This window comes from Anopheles nili, chromosome 2 (assembly GCF_943737925.1).
Source record: "Anopheles nili chromosome 2, idAnoNiliSN_F5_01, whole genome shotgun sequence".
NCBI classification, from domain to species: Eukaryota; Metazoa; Arthropoda; class Insecta; order Diptera; family Culicidae; genus Anopheles; species Anopheles nili.
The window spans coordinates 15,034,199-15,048,088 of NC_071291.1; the positions used below are offsets into that span (position 1 = coordinate 15,034,199).

A 13,890-nucleotide genomic window follows, 5' to 3' on the forward strand; every position below is an offset into this window, starting at 1 on the left:
ATTCCGGTTTGATGCCCAAATAATTGTTTTTCAATAAGAGATACACATGTTGTGCAGAGATTTCTCGATTGAAAAATTGATTGCTTTTTTGGTTCTATTCCATTTTCAATCTTTTATGTCCTAATAACATCCGGTTACATAGTTAATTCGGATTGTTTGTTGGGTTATGTTGACTGATCCAACCTTGCAAGACATCCGTCAATGGGAAAGGTGAGTGTGGGTGTGTGTGGCGATTTGTTTTGATCGAAAATGTTTGCAAAGGATTTTGTACAAAGTTTACCCGGTTTAAAATTAACTTAAACTCTTCATCTCGTCCTAGAGAATAATTGTTAAAGAAAACACATACGGGATAATATTTGGCAAGGTGTGAAAGTGTTTTGTTTTTGCGTGCATTTTTATGTTGTTAAGTTTTAAAAGTTAGATGTTGTGTATAGTTGTTTTTTGAAAATAATTTCAATTTTGTCCTGCAAATGCGTATTTCCTCGTGGTACCTTAGCATTTATTATGTGAAGCTATAATGTTTGCTTCCTGACAAACTCCCAATAATTTATTTTCTCTATGAGACGGGGCACATGGCACAAATGTAGTTAGATCATTCCAAGTGTCACGCAAGATGCCTGGAAAAGTGAAAGTAAAAGTTCTCGCGGGCAGGAACCTGCCCGTGATGGATCGAAGTAGTGATACGACGGATGCATTTGTAGAAATCAAGCTTGGAAACGTTACGTACAAAACTGATGTTTGCCGAAAAACGCTAAATCCCCACTGGAACTCGGAATGGTATACGTTCGAGGTAGGTGAACCGATAACTGATTGATTGATTAAATATTCGGAACGATGACCGTTTCTTTTTCGTCTACTTCTTATGCCCTCACTTCATCGCTAATCTGTGGAGCAAAGGTGGAAGATGCAGAGCTTCAGGATGAACCATTGCAGATACGGTTAATGGATTATGATACCTATACTGCAAACGATGCCATCGGCAAAGTATATATTAGTCTCAGTCCATTATTGCAGTAAGTAAAGAAAAACGTCCTGTCTTTAATACACTCAAACAATTTAAAAAACATGATCCTTTTTATTTTCAATTTTCAGTTCTACCAGCAAGTCAAGAACGGGCAAAGGATCTATCATGTCTGGCTGGTTACCGGTTTATGATACGATTCACGGTGTACGGGGAGAGATTCACGTAATCGTGAAGGTAGATCTGTTTACAGATTTTAACAAGTTTCGCCAAAGCTCTTGCGGTGTTTTATTCTTTCATTGTAAGTAGTGTAATTACTTATATGAACTCCCTTGGTAATTGTTGTTGAAACATGTTCTAGCTTCCAATATACCCTATGGCTACAGCATTGCCATGTACCATGGGTTCGTAGAGGAACTTGTAGTAAACGATGACCCCGAGTATCAGTGGATTGATAAAATTCGTACTCCTCGTGCTTCGAATGAGGCACGCCAACTAGCATTTATGAAGCTCTCGGCGCAGGTAAGTTTGGTTAGAGGAAACGCCAGTTGCGAGGATACTTTTACGAATTTTTGTTCAACAGGTTCAACGTAAAATCGGTATTAAAGCCATCGAAATGGGGGCCAATGCTGTGATAGGCTATATGCAATGCTATGATCTGGAGGGCGATGTTGGAGTAGTGGCCCGTGGTATAGGTACTGCTGTTTCGTTGACAAAAATAAACGAATCTTTTTCGCAACACATCGGTGAAGAGATTCTTGTGGAAGAGTAAGCAATGTGGCAACCGGTAGAAGCACGTACGCATTATACAACCAAAAATTGTGTTTTTTTCCTGCTCAGACAGCATCTTTCTGAAAGCTCCGATTTTGGAGACGTTGCTCGGCGACCCCTCGGGATGGGTGTTGAAGGAAACAATCATGCATCAGGCAATAGTCCAACGAAACAGGCAACTCCGATCGCAAATTCTCTGCTCACTAAGGAGACGATGTGTGTGCCGATATGTAGACGATCATCGGATTCCGATCTTAGCATTACACCCAAGGGTGAGCTTGACGAGCGTAATCGTTCGTAATCGGTAATTTCTAATACTGTGCTTCATTCGACAGGTAGTTCCTGTCCGCTGGATAAAAGTATCGGCATCATGCGCAATGTCGGAGCAAATAATGGCAACGCCAAATCAATCATGATTATGAACTATGACATGCTAGAAATGCTAGAATATCCCTTTTTCACCATGACCAAATATCCTGCCGGAATTATTCGTTACATAGGTTCGTAGTGGCAATAGTACGACTGAATCATTGGTTGATGTATCCCTTTTATTCCGTGATCGCTCCAGGTGCAACTGTTACGGCGCGTTCGGTGAAATTACTGGAACGCGTACCGAACCCGAACGAACCGGAAACTCGGGACAGTTGGTGGAATGAAATCCGAACGGAGGTTCGTTCCCATGCGCGATCATTAGGATGCAACGTGATTCTCGGTTACGTGGAGCAGACGACAATAGAGTACGTTGTTGTTGGAAGCTGGTGAAGGAAAGTTTAGATACTGATGTTTGCTGTTTAAATTTCAGCGATGATATATGCGTTCTCTCTGCTACTGGAACGGCAGCGGTTATCAATCTGCAATTCGGAAGCGATATGTGGATGGCAGATGCGTCTCTGAATGCCTCGGGAGAAGGCGGAGCGGAAGCTAAGGAGCACATGACTTCCTCGCTCGATAGGCATGACTTTGATCGGGAGTGCAGCCTTTCGAGAGAGCACACACCAAACACGATCGAGGGAGACACCGTGTACGATGCATTACCAGCCAACAAATGCACCTTGTGTCATGTGCCGTATTCCTTGGGAACTGTAAATTTTCGCATAAATGCCGTCAAGTGTTCCATGTGCAAGTGAGTATGCTGATGGAAATGTAGCGAGAGAGCACAATAATATCCTCCTCATATGTTATGTGTGTTAGAAATGGCATCGTTCCGGATGTACTTATAACGACCATCGAAATCCCCGAGGGTATGGCGGTTTCTGGTCGTGGAGGCCTTGTACAGGCACACACCTGTCGCCCAAAGCGAGACTTGAAGAGCGAAGCAAACGGGAAAGAAATATCTGATGCGCTACCTTTCCTCGAGTATGAACTGCACAAGTTGCTCGTAAACAAGCTTAAAATCAAAGGCATGAACGCTATCTTTGGGCTGCGGTCGAACATAACAATTGGGGAAAAAACGATCGCATTGATTGCAACTGGTACGGCAGTTTATCTTACGGCGTTACCAAAACCGTCACTACCACAAGTCGTAGATGGTAGCTCGTTTCCCGATGGACGGAAAATTCAGGAACTTCAGCAGCTGGTGCAGAGCATCGTGGAGCACAACATACAGGCGTACCAGTTACAGAGTGTTTACGATTCCGATGTTGACCAAGTGCAAGCGACTACAACCGGACAGGCGTCTGCAAGAGATGAACGCGAAACCAAGGAACTGGATTTAGTGTGTATGCAAAAGCCGGCATGTGTGCTGGAGCTGGATGATATAATCGATTTGGATTTGCTAACATTTGAAAAAGAACCAGAAATCGCACCCGAGTGAGTAGCAATGGCAGGTTGCAACATCGTATATCCAGTATCGAGTAGATGCCTTTAACTACTCATTTATGTTTTTTTTTCTCACAGTGGTTTTTATGTAACAAATTTACAAACTATGCCCGGGTTTTCATCGCAAATGTTGGACAATGTGCGGCAGTTCCAGATGTTCACGCAAGTATGGCGTGCCAAGCTACCATACAACCAACAGCAAACAAACCGAAATCTGAACAAGAGATTTCAGGGGCTACTTAAGCTAATCTACTACAAGCTACGCTCAATGCGTCCTTGCGTTTTGTGTGATCTAAGGTATAAGCTGGACTTTCCCGAACCAGACGAAATACAAATCGTCGTATCGGGCATGACACTGGCACTCGGTGATAGCACAAGCAGACTTAAGCGAAAATGCAGCACACAAAACCATCAAACCCCGGGACCCTCACCGTCGGTGCATGCAGGATCATTGAGAGAGCATTCTGCGACAATTAGGAGCAGCAATGGTAATTGATTGAATGTGGCACTTTGCCCTATTGGTCTACGTTGTTGTACATTATCATTCTAGATTGCGAGAAATATACAACGGTTGTTCCTTTGCAGATGACGAACTGATGTTTTCTTTAGACGAAGATTCGATGGATACTTCTGGACCACCGCCGGCACCTCCAACAACACCATTACCGGTATTGGTGAAATCTCTTAAAACACGTGGCACAAAATCAATGACAAATGTGCATAGCAAAATAAATCGCGCCACAAAAATGGTACAAATTTGCAAGATAATACCCTACTGGCTACAGTGCACTAATGATAATGTACAATCTTTTTAAGGTACCTTTAAAAGATGGCTATGGAGTGGATATAACAACGCTCAGTTACGTTCCCGGTGGCAAAATGGAAAAATATCTTGGCAATTTAAATTTCTTCTTCATTCGTGAGTGCACTTCCATTCGGGAGACGGGAGGAATCTGCGGTTTCGTGCATAGCTTCATCTCGGAGGTGTTGTCTATAGTCCGTGCGCACGTGACGTCGCTTGGCGGGAATGCGATGATTGCGTTCTATCTAAACGATTTGACGCTGTTGGACAATGTACACAAAAATCAGGTTCGTGATTTTCTTACTATAGTCGTCGTATAATTTTAATTTCATCTTCCCATATATGTTGGATCACGTCGTGGATCAGGAAATTCAATCTCGCTCATTCTTTTCTTGCAGGGCCAATGTTTAATCAGCGTTGGTGGTGATGTGGTTTTTGTATCGTTCCACAAGGATGATAAATAAACGATGATGAGACGCATTTTTCCTAGCCACAACTTAGACGGGGCATCATGGACACACTAATGGACTTCCAGATTGGTTCTTGAGAGGCGAATGTGCAATTGCAAAGCAAAAATTCGAAAACAAATATTAATGGCTATAAAGAAACCCGATATTTGCCACACGTGTTTTCATCATGTTCCCACTGCGTTTTATTCGCGGCACACGCGCAAATTCCGCAATCCCTCTATTCCACCCTTTGAAGTTTATTGCATCGGGTTTGTGCTTGTAGCTTGCATTTTATTGTTTGCCTTTGTTTTTCTTAAAACATAATCATACACTCTTGTAACGAACTAATGAGGATATGGAAACGATAACCTCGGGACTCGACGCTCGATATATATATGTATGTTGCCTCTGGGTGCGTAATGGGTTTCTACCTTTCTCTACCTCTATTTGTCGTTGAAAATAGTGCCCACGCGATAAATACGTTTCTCTTGTTCGCTTACATGATAGCAATGTCGCTACGCAATCGCAAGCTGGCGTCTCTAATGAAAAAGTTTACAACTCTAAAGCAAGCATAAATATAGATTCGATTCATTTAAAACAACAACTGTGGTGGCCTGTTTTCTCAAACATCCGTGGAATGTCGATCGTTTCTTGTATAAAAACAAACTTTATCGCACGCTTAAAAGCGTGTGGCACACTAGGAAACCTTATCGTGATATGTCTGGAACTTATGCGTGGAACAAAATTTCGAGATTCAAAGAGATTCCTGAGCGCGTATCTCTCATCGCTCCGTCGTCTTTCGTCTTTTTCCCGAACGGGGTTGGCAGCTGTGTCTTTTATGAATGTATGAATCATCCCTCAAGAAGATGGGACAGTGGAAGTGTGTGATAGAGAGAGCGATTATTTTACTGCATACGTTTCTTCTCGTTATCTGGATCGTTCAGTTCGATGCGTTTGGCTAGCTCCGTGGCCACGTCCTTAAAGATGATGGGATCCAGATTCCGGGCGAGCATGTACACGATCCACCAATCGCCAAGGTCCATGTTGGCTGAGATTGTCTTCGCGACGTCTCTAGGCACCATACGGTTTCGGGCGTTCAACAGCCGCGATCGCACGGAAGGCACAAAAATTATGACACCCCTTTTGGAGAGAATTTTAAGATCAGTTAGAATGCAATCAAGACGATCCACAATACAACTCACCTGTAGATGATCAACCCCGCCAGGAACATGGCCAGAATGATGAACCAAAACCAGATGAAGATGTACGTCTTTTCGTTCACAATGTTCAAAGGCAGGATGCACATGGCGTCGTGCTTCTGGATCGACCCAGACGCACCATATTTGTAGAAATTGCACTTTGTGACGCGTGGAAACACGAACACCATCGGGTCGGCTCGCTGTTCCTGTGGTTGCTCCGAGTATTGCAGGACATCCCAGCCATACGACAGAAACTCACCATTGAAGAAGCGATTCATCAGCCACAGCTGCACAATGATGTTGACAAAGCACAGGACCTCGCAGACCCAGTAGCGGATCGCGTAAATCTTGTGGCGCTTCAGGTGATTTAGGAGGTAATCCAGCAACACCTGCTTTTTGGCACACTTTTCCTGTTCCTTGCACGCGCCAATGTTGAGTCCCATCACGATCATTCGCATCAGACCTCCTTCCACGGCGTCCCAGATGAACTTGGGAGTGTAGCATGCGATGGCCTAAATGGAGGAGATAGCCTGTGTGAGGAGTTTGTTCAAATATCATAGACCTCCAACTAGCTACTAACCTGGAAGAACAACACGAAGCACACCCACTGGTAGTAGGTGTAGTATTTTTTCGCATCTTCATCATCAAAGTCGTTGGCTATGCCGGGATGGGCCACTTCACGTCCAACCTGTGGGTGAAAACGTCCGATATCCCGGAGAATGGAATCAAACAAAGGAGAATTAGTATCACAAGATAAGGAACCATCTAAACCTATGCAGTAGTTGTACCTGTCTACGGAACGCGTCAGGCATGGTAAAAGTGCTCGAGATCCAGCAAAACGTGTTGACCACGTGGGCTGGTACTCCACCAACAATACAGCTGATCGGATTGCCGACATATTGTGTGGCCGTTATGATCAAACTACACGCCAGCAGTAGCGCAGTTGTGAAGGTGTTGTGCAGCCGAAAGACTATGTTGTCCGTTTGGATGTCCTGCCATTTGAAATACTGTTTCAATCCGCCCAGTAGCTTAAACATGGCGAATGCTGTCTACAATATCTTCTCTCCGGTGTGTGATCTTTTGCTGCGGGGTTTTAACTTAGCAAACGTTGGGTTTCTAGTGGCGTTTGTTCAGTTCATCTTAAAGGACACACACAAGGCAGCTCTAGTATGGTTCTTCGATCGTTGATGCTGTAACGAAGCATACGACAAACTGATTAGCAATAGTTTTGTTGTTAAACATCCCATTGGGAATTGCTTTGAAATAACAACGATCTACGTGGTAGATAACCTTCAGGAAAGCAGAAACCCTTCCCAACTAGCGATAACGTGGCTGGAAAGGACACTCTGGTTTCGCTAGTGGGTTTTTGTTTACGATTATTTGCTTACTTTGCGCTTAAATAGACCGTTTTTAACTACGCGCACATGCTCGTCTGTTTTTTTACAGACCACCACCAGAGGAACCAAAGTTGAATCTGAGCAAATTAATTTACATGACCCCCTTGCCGGTTGTTAATAAAATCTAAACACTTCAACGAACGACAGCGTGCGCAAGTTACTGAGCGCATCAAAATTTCCTTTGAACCAGCGTGAGTTTGGCGCATCGTCTACCCTCGGGGCAAGGTAAACATCCGTTATTCTTACGCACGCCTTTTCCACCCTAGGAAAGGAACGTTTCACCCTATCAAATTCACCCGATTCGACGACAATGGCTGTTGAGCAAACAAATGAACATAAAACAATATTCACGTTTCCAGCAAGTGCTGTTTATGAGTGCACTTTAATGTTGTGCCATTTTTGTACACAGAACGTTGCGGACACGATAACTTAACTGACTTAAATAGATGATTACTAAGTCTAGCGCCAAGCGGCAAGGTGATTGAATTGCAGCTGTGCAAACGTCCCTAAGACGTCACATGGCTCAAATACTTGTCTTGGGTAAAGTTGTTCGTTGGAAAAGTAGGCTTATATTTTCTGCTCAACTTCACTGCACTGTCTTGTGGGTTGTATTTGGTGTGGGTTATATCCTCAATACCGCGTTGGTTTAATTTAAATTCAATCAGCATACGCGCGCGGCCGTTGGACGAGACGCAGTTGACTTGCACTGCCACGTGTCTCACCCTCGTGCACCCTTATCTTCTGCACCCGCCAGAGTTCCCGGGTTCTAGATGAAACGATCGCGTTTTCCTTCGAGATGTCACCATTTAGCAGCCAGCTTCGGCCTGATGGATCGCAACGGATCGCGAGGGCGTGCGTGCATTCGTGATCAAGGGTTTGCCCCTGTGTGCGTGCGTGTATGTGTGTTAATTGGTTCTGTCCACGAAGAACGCAATCGTCAGCAAGGGCAGGCAACCCGTGAGAAGGGGGTCCCTATTACCAAAGGCGGACAGCTCGAAAAGGTAAAGACGTCGACACGGTGGGTCGAGCGAGCGAGACGGGCGTAGGAATCCAATTCATTCCAATCAAACATTCCAATTCCATTAAGCTAAAAACGGGCTTGCCGCGGGCCGCGGCCAGTCGAGGCCATCAGAGGCCGTGGGTCTCGAGCTGCGGCTTCTGAAACGTGCGTGATGATCGTGGCGATCTGTCTGCGTGGCGATCCGTTCGAATTTCTGGATGGCAGACCAGCGTTTTTGGTTGGGATTCGTGTTCCTTGGGCCGTTTTTTAAAGGGTGTGTGATGGAAAAAAAGAAGCTTATGATCCCTATCCTGTGGCACACGATCGCGATCGTGGAGAACAAATTCCGACACCATCGGGGTTGATCTTCGCTTTCACACGCAAAATTTTCCTTCCAAACTCAAGCTGGTGCATTCTGTGATGCAATTTTGAGATCGTTTTGGAGCCAAAAGCACACACAACACGGCCACCGGCCACTAGAACAAAAACGATCGCCTGAACAAACACCCACCCGAGGTTTCCAACGGTACACTGCGCACTATTTGATCCACCGAGGGCCACAGGAAACCCACCCCTATTTGTGGAGGGTTGGGGTTTTGCTGCAGGACGCGCGGCAAAGGTTAATAAAAATGACACTTGTCGGGGTTTTTCGGAGGCGGGAGGGCACCGGCGGAATGGTATGGCGAGAGTACGCCATCTGTCCCCGCCTTCATTCACCCTCACGATCACGGGCTCTTATTACGGACACCGCAACCACGTGCCCTCCATTCCTGTGACCCCGCGATCCTCGCCGACGCCATTGTTCGTGCTCATCTCTCGCACCGTCTGTCCCTTTTGTGCACGTTCGTGTTGACCCCCCTGATCAGACCAGGCAATGGACCATTATCTCCGTGGCTACTTGGAACGTCTCGATGATGCTGCTGTTGCTGTGATGATGCCTGATGTGATCTTGCAGCAAAGGCACCCAGTTTTCCTTCCAACAACCACCGACAGCTGGGGAGTTGCAGCAGCAACCAGACGAGAGGACTTCACGCTCCGGTGTTTTGATTGTAAAAAGAATGACGCACACACGCACACACACACACGCTTGCCACCAAATTGGGGGCAATCTCCGGAGGTCTGCTCTCTTACCTTGCTGCCGTTCACAGCCACAACCGTTGCTAAGGGGTCGTTTTTTTTTCTTTCCTTTTTCACTGGCTGCTTTCCCTTCACCGGACACAAGCTGACCCCAGCTGAAGAGCGAGTACGATCGATTGGCTGCGTTCCGCAACACCCAAGCAAAGTTAGCTAAGCCTCCAAACGCAACTTCACAAACGGACACGATCAACACTCGCGTTGTTGTACGCGGGCTTTTGTTGACGCTCCGTCGCAGGTCACCAGACACTTGTTGGAGCACACACACACACCCGATGCTTATCGATTATTTTTTCTTTCTTTCTTCAGCACATCTTTATCACGTTCGCGCGCCTTTAGGTTCATGTAACGGGGCTTAGCGTGGAAATTGGCGTGGCGCAGGAAACAAAAACCAAAACACTACACCACTGCAGCGAGAGGAACAAAAACAACAACAAAAACACACACGCACGCTCCTGTTGCACGACAGATCGAACTCAAAACACTTTTGTTAACCGAAGAGGAATGGCAAAAACAAATTTGTAAATAAATAATAAAAACAGCCACCCCTCCCTTCACGGCATGACGACATCCAGCGAGATGATGCAAAAACTCTCTTGCTCGTTTGGTGACGAGATCCGCGTCCTTCGCTTTCGATCCGCTTGCTACGGCAGGAAAATACACTTTGTTGAGCGGAGTCTATCTGCTGCAGCACGGCACCGCCGAGAGCATAATCGTCCTCCCCACTGCTAGCCACCCTCCGCCCATCAGCCTCCCCGAGACCTGCTGACGTGCGGCCATGACCATTCATATGATCCGGCAGTGCCGCCCTGGCGTCGCTTTTCCAACCCCTCGAGAATACAGCAATCTCGCTCACTGCCATGACGACACCCGTTGGGCATGGCATGCTGCGTTCTCTTTCGCTCCAGCCCAACGGAGATGATTCGCGCGGTTCTCTCGTCCATCATAGGGGTTGGAAACACACGTTCACCTTGCAACCCTTCGCTCTTTGGGGTGGTTTTGGGACAGATTTAATGCTCCATGCTCACTGGCGCTCTCTCTCTCTCATTCCGGTCTTTTTCTCTCAGTCACTGAGTCTCTCTCGCCCTTTTCACTTCTCTTTCGTCTCTGTTTCGTACAACATTAGACAACATAAACCGCGTCGTGTTGGCCAAAAATGTCGCTGTTGCTCCCGTATGGTCCAGGTTGGCGTCCCTTTGTAGCTCTTTCATGCCAGCGAACGTTTCCATCAACCCCCGGGTTGTTGTACTGGCGGCCACGAAACCAATTTCCCCTCCCCAGGGAAAACCATGCTCGCCGAATTGCGTGTTCGTTTGGCGAACGTTTCGCGGGAAACGTGTCACGGTGTTTTTTTTTTGGGGAGGAGGAGGACGCGAACCGACACGGAGTACGATTTTTAACGAATAATTATCGCACACAGCGCTGGAGCTTCAAACGTGCTAATGGGGTATGGTAAATTGTAATAATCATATGTTTCTACTTTTCTGCGTTGCGTGGCTCATGTGTGAGGATAAATTTCGACCTTGATACAAGTGAGTTATAATTTCGTGACCCCGTTTCCTCGTGGAAAGGTTCTACGATGTTGTTTTTTTTTCATCTATGTTTTCAAACTACTCCTTACAGAGGACCTTTTTTTGTGGTCCTGAAAGGGCTTGCAGATAGCGCGAAAAGCCCACATTGTTGCTCCCTTAATAAAGCAGTTGGTCCAGCATTTCGACAAATTACGAAAAATACATTAATTACATGGGAACGATTCCCAGGGGGCAACTCACCAAGGGGGTGGCAGCCAATAAGGGTAGTAATTATTATTGTCTAGCTCGCGTCCCGTGGCGGAGTTTCGAACGCTGATTAGACGGATTGAGATTAGCATTTAACCCGCCGTTAGCCTCCGGCCATTGTGTTTTGGGTTACCGGTGGCATAGTGAACGGACCACGTTAGAATGCGAAACAAAAACAAATGCGGAAGTACAACAATTTGAATGGCAAAAGGGCTGAGAACCGTCAATTCTGAGGGTGTGTCTACGCAAAGCACACACGTGCCACAAACCGCCCACGATCTATCACGACTCGTAATCTATAATCGGCTCCGTTATCGAATCGGAGCACACGAGTTTGTGCAATTTTTTTTCTCGTGTGCGTGTGTGTGTGTGTGCCTACAACCCCGTCTACTCGCAACAGACTGCGCTTGGGTGGGGTGGCTTATCCTCCCCCCAAAACAATCTGCTGACATAAACACGGTTGTTTTGGCTAAGAAATCGCGCGCGCAAAACTAGACTCCGTTTGTGAGACGTTGATGTTTATTTAAAAAAAAAAACAATTACCAATAAAAACTGTAATACTTATAGCAAATGATCCAGGCTGCTCCACCGGTGTAGGTCTAGACTCTAGACCTTCTTGTGGACTGGCTTGTACTCGAACTGGGGCATGGGTTTTAGCTCCAACGTGTCTCGACTATCGTCTTCATCATACCGATGGCCATCGACCGTATCGATGGACGGGTCCAGGATCATTTCTTCAGGATGCCCTAATTCGTCCGTAATTTCCCGCAGCACTTTGCGGAACAGGTGCGCGTCCATGTTTTTCGCGAGATAGTACAGAAAGAGCCACTCGGTGAACCGCAACCGTTTCGTGATGATCTCGATGTCCTGCGGGTTGAGCCGACCGGGGCTGGCTAAGGATAGGATTGCTCCCGTAAACTTGAACGACCTGAGTGTGCGAGAAGCAGGCAACAAAAGGGACCTTTAACAGTTGTGAATCCTTGCGGGAAAATTCTCAACCACAAAACCCTACCTATTGTGCAGGATCAACGTGAGAACGCGCCATAGCAGCGCCAGGACGGAGATCGCCAGCAACACCACGTACCAGAACCAGAGAAAGGTGAAGATCTTCTCGTTGATCACGTTCAGCGCCATAATGCAGAGGGCGTCGTGCTTCTGGATCGTGCCGGTTGGACCGTACTTGTAAAAGTGACACTTGGTCACCTTCGGAAAGATGGTGTCGAGCGCGTCCATCTGACCAGTGAAGTCCTCCCGCAGGAACCTCGGTCCAAGATCCCAAAATTGCCGCCCGAGAAAGATGTTGGTGAAGACGATCTGCAGGACGCAGTTGAGCAGGTTCAGCACCTCACAGAAGATGTGGTACGTCGCCCAATGTCGCTGTACCATGAAGTGGTTGAAGAATTCGCGCTTTACCGTCCGCAATCGGGCGTCAACGTTGTCCCGTGACAGCAGGGTGTATTTGGGCCCGATTGTGAGGTTAGCAGTAGCCGTGTAGTGTTCGCTAAGCTTCGCCATATGCAATCCGTCGACGAGGTTCTTCAGCCTGCCACCTATGGGGGCGAGATAAGCGGACGTCAGCGAGACACTGAGTCATCCAAGCGGCAATGAGGCATCCGGACGTTTACCTTCGTTCACGCGCCACAGCAAGTGTGGCCCGTAGAATGTTAGTGCCTGTATGAAGAGGATGAACGGAACCCACTGGTAGTAGGCGTGCCGTTTGATGGGGTCCTCCGTGTACATCGGTCCAACACCCGGATGTGGAAGTACTCCTTCCTGGAGCATCGATTCGTTGTAGTGCCGCACGACGGTGAACGTGGTCGTGAAGAAGCAGAACGTGTTGATGACATGTTCCGGGATGGAACCTCCCGTGATGCACCGGATGTGCTCACCGATGTACTGTCTGCGTGGTGAAGGAGAGCGCATTCGTGAATACCGTGACACACTCGGAAGCACTCTGGCAGAAGCCGTTGGATGGCGTACCTTACCTGGAGGTGACTAGCAGCGTGCACACAAGCAGCATAATGAACGTAGCCCGGTAGTGGAACTTGAACGCCAAATTGTCGATTGTGATGAACTTGTACTTAAACTTAAGGTGCGGTGATAGCACCGAAAACGTGTTAAGCATCCTTACGGCGTCGTTAAGGCGTTGGCCCCGTTTGCTTTGCCTCGCGAACTCAACCAACGACGTGCCGGACGAATGCACGCAATGGTTTGAAAAACGGAACAAATGCGTCAAGATCTAGTGTCTTGCGACGAGGTGGAATCGCTGATAAACTAAAGACTCAATGGGCGATAACGTTATCGCTCTCGTGTGTCGTGGTTGCTCGTGAAGGTGGTGTCCCTGAAGTAAGAATGCAGGTACCCAACCGTAGATGGGTCACCTACCTGATAGCGCCCTCCGTCAAGCGTCCTGAACCGGTGATGCTCATGTTACCTTTCGAGAAGCATGTTGGATGCACTTTTGAAAAAAAGGACAATTTCGTATGGCTTTCAAACCGACAGCAGCAGATTTCCGATGCACCGTAGTGTATCAGATCAGATTTTAGCATGTCAGCAATCAGCTAAAGTCAAAGCAATCCAA

General features: G+C 46.9%; 3 protein-coding genes and 1 long non-coding RNA gene across 5 annotated transcripts; 2 read left to right on the top strand and 2 right to left on the bottom strand.

Moving 5' to 3' along the window:
- Nucleotides 1-613: 613 nt before the first annotated feature.
- On the top strand, nt 614-5,091 carry LOC128732237 (C2 domain-containing protein 5). The gene is made up of 14 exons (XM_053825408.1): nt 614-790; nt 898-1,013; nt 1,093-1,262; nt 1,323-1,483; nt 1,545-1,729; nt 1,802-2,004; nt 2,068-2,232; nt 2,301-2,469; nt 2,535-2,855; nt 2,924-3,541; nt 3,629-4,038; nt 4,136-4,299; nt 4,367-4,639; nt 4,751-5,091. Exons 1-14 carry the CDS (start codon nt 614-616, stop codon nt 4,814-4,816), a joined length of 3,198 nt encoding a protein of 1,065 aa, XP_053681383.1. The 3' UTR covers nt 4,817-5,091.
- A 277-nt stretch (nt 5,092-5,368) lies between these two features.
- On the bottom strand, nt 5,369-9,930 carry LOC128732238 (innexin inx1). Of its 2 annotated transcripts, none has more exons than XM_053825409.1 (5): nt 9,529-9,930; nt 6,789-7,190; nt 6,581-6,688; nt 6,004-6,512; nt 5,369-5,941 (listed from the first exon to the last, which is right to left on the bottom strand). In XM_053825409.1, exons 2-5 carry the CDS (start codon nt 7,035-7,037, stop codon nt 5,707-5,709), a joined length of 1,101 nt encoding a protein of 366 aa, XP_053681384.1. In that variant the 5' UTR covers nt 7,038-7,190; nt 9,529-9,930; the 3' UTR covers nt 5,369-5,706. The 2 variants fall into 2 exon arrangements, with proteins under 2 accessions (XP_053681384.1, XP_053681386.1); XM_053825411.1 differs by lacking the exon at nt 9,529-9,930 and adding an exon at nt 7,389-7,824.
- Nucleotides 8,489-9,980, top strand: LOC128732239 (uncharacterized). Its single transcript, XR_008411692.1, has 3 exons — nt 8,489-9,514; nt 9,620-9,769; nt 9,841-9,980. It is a non-coding gene; the product is annotated as an uncharacterized LOC128732239 (long non-coding RNA).
- A 1,911-nt stretch (nt 9,981-11,891) lies between these two features.
- Nucleotides 11,892-13,434, bottom strand: LOC128731845 (innexin inx7). Its single transcript, XM_053824993.1, has 4 exons — nt 13,295-13,434; nt 12,935-13,209; nt 12,322-12,859; nt 11,892-12,237 (listed from the first exon to the last, which is right to left on the bottom strand). The coding sequence occupies exons 1-4, from the start codon at nt 13,432-13,434 to the stop codon at nt 11,916-11,918; spliced, it is 1,275 nt and encodes a 424-aa protein (XP_053680968.1). The 3' UTR covers nt 11,892-11,915.
- Between the last annotated feature and the right edge of the window lie 456 nt (nt 13,435-13,890).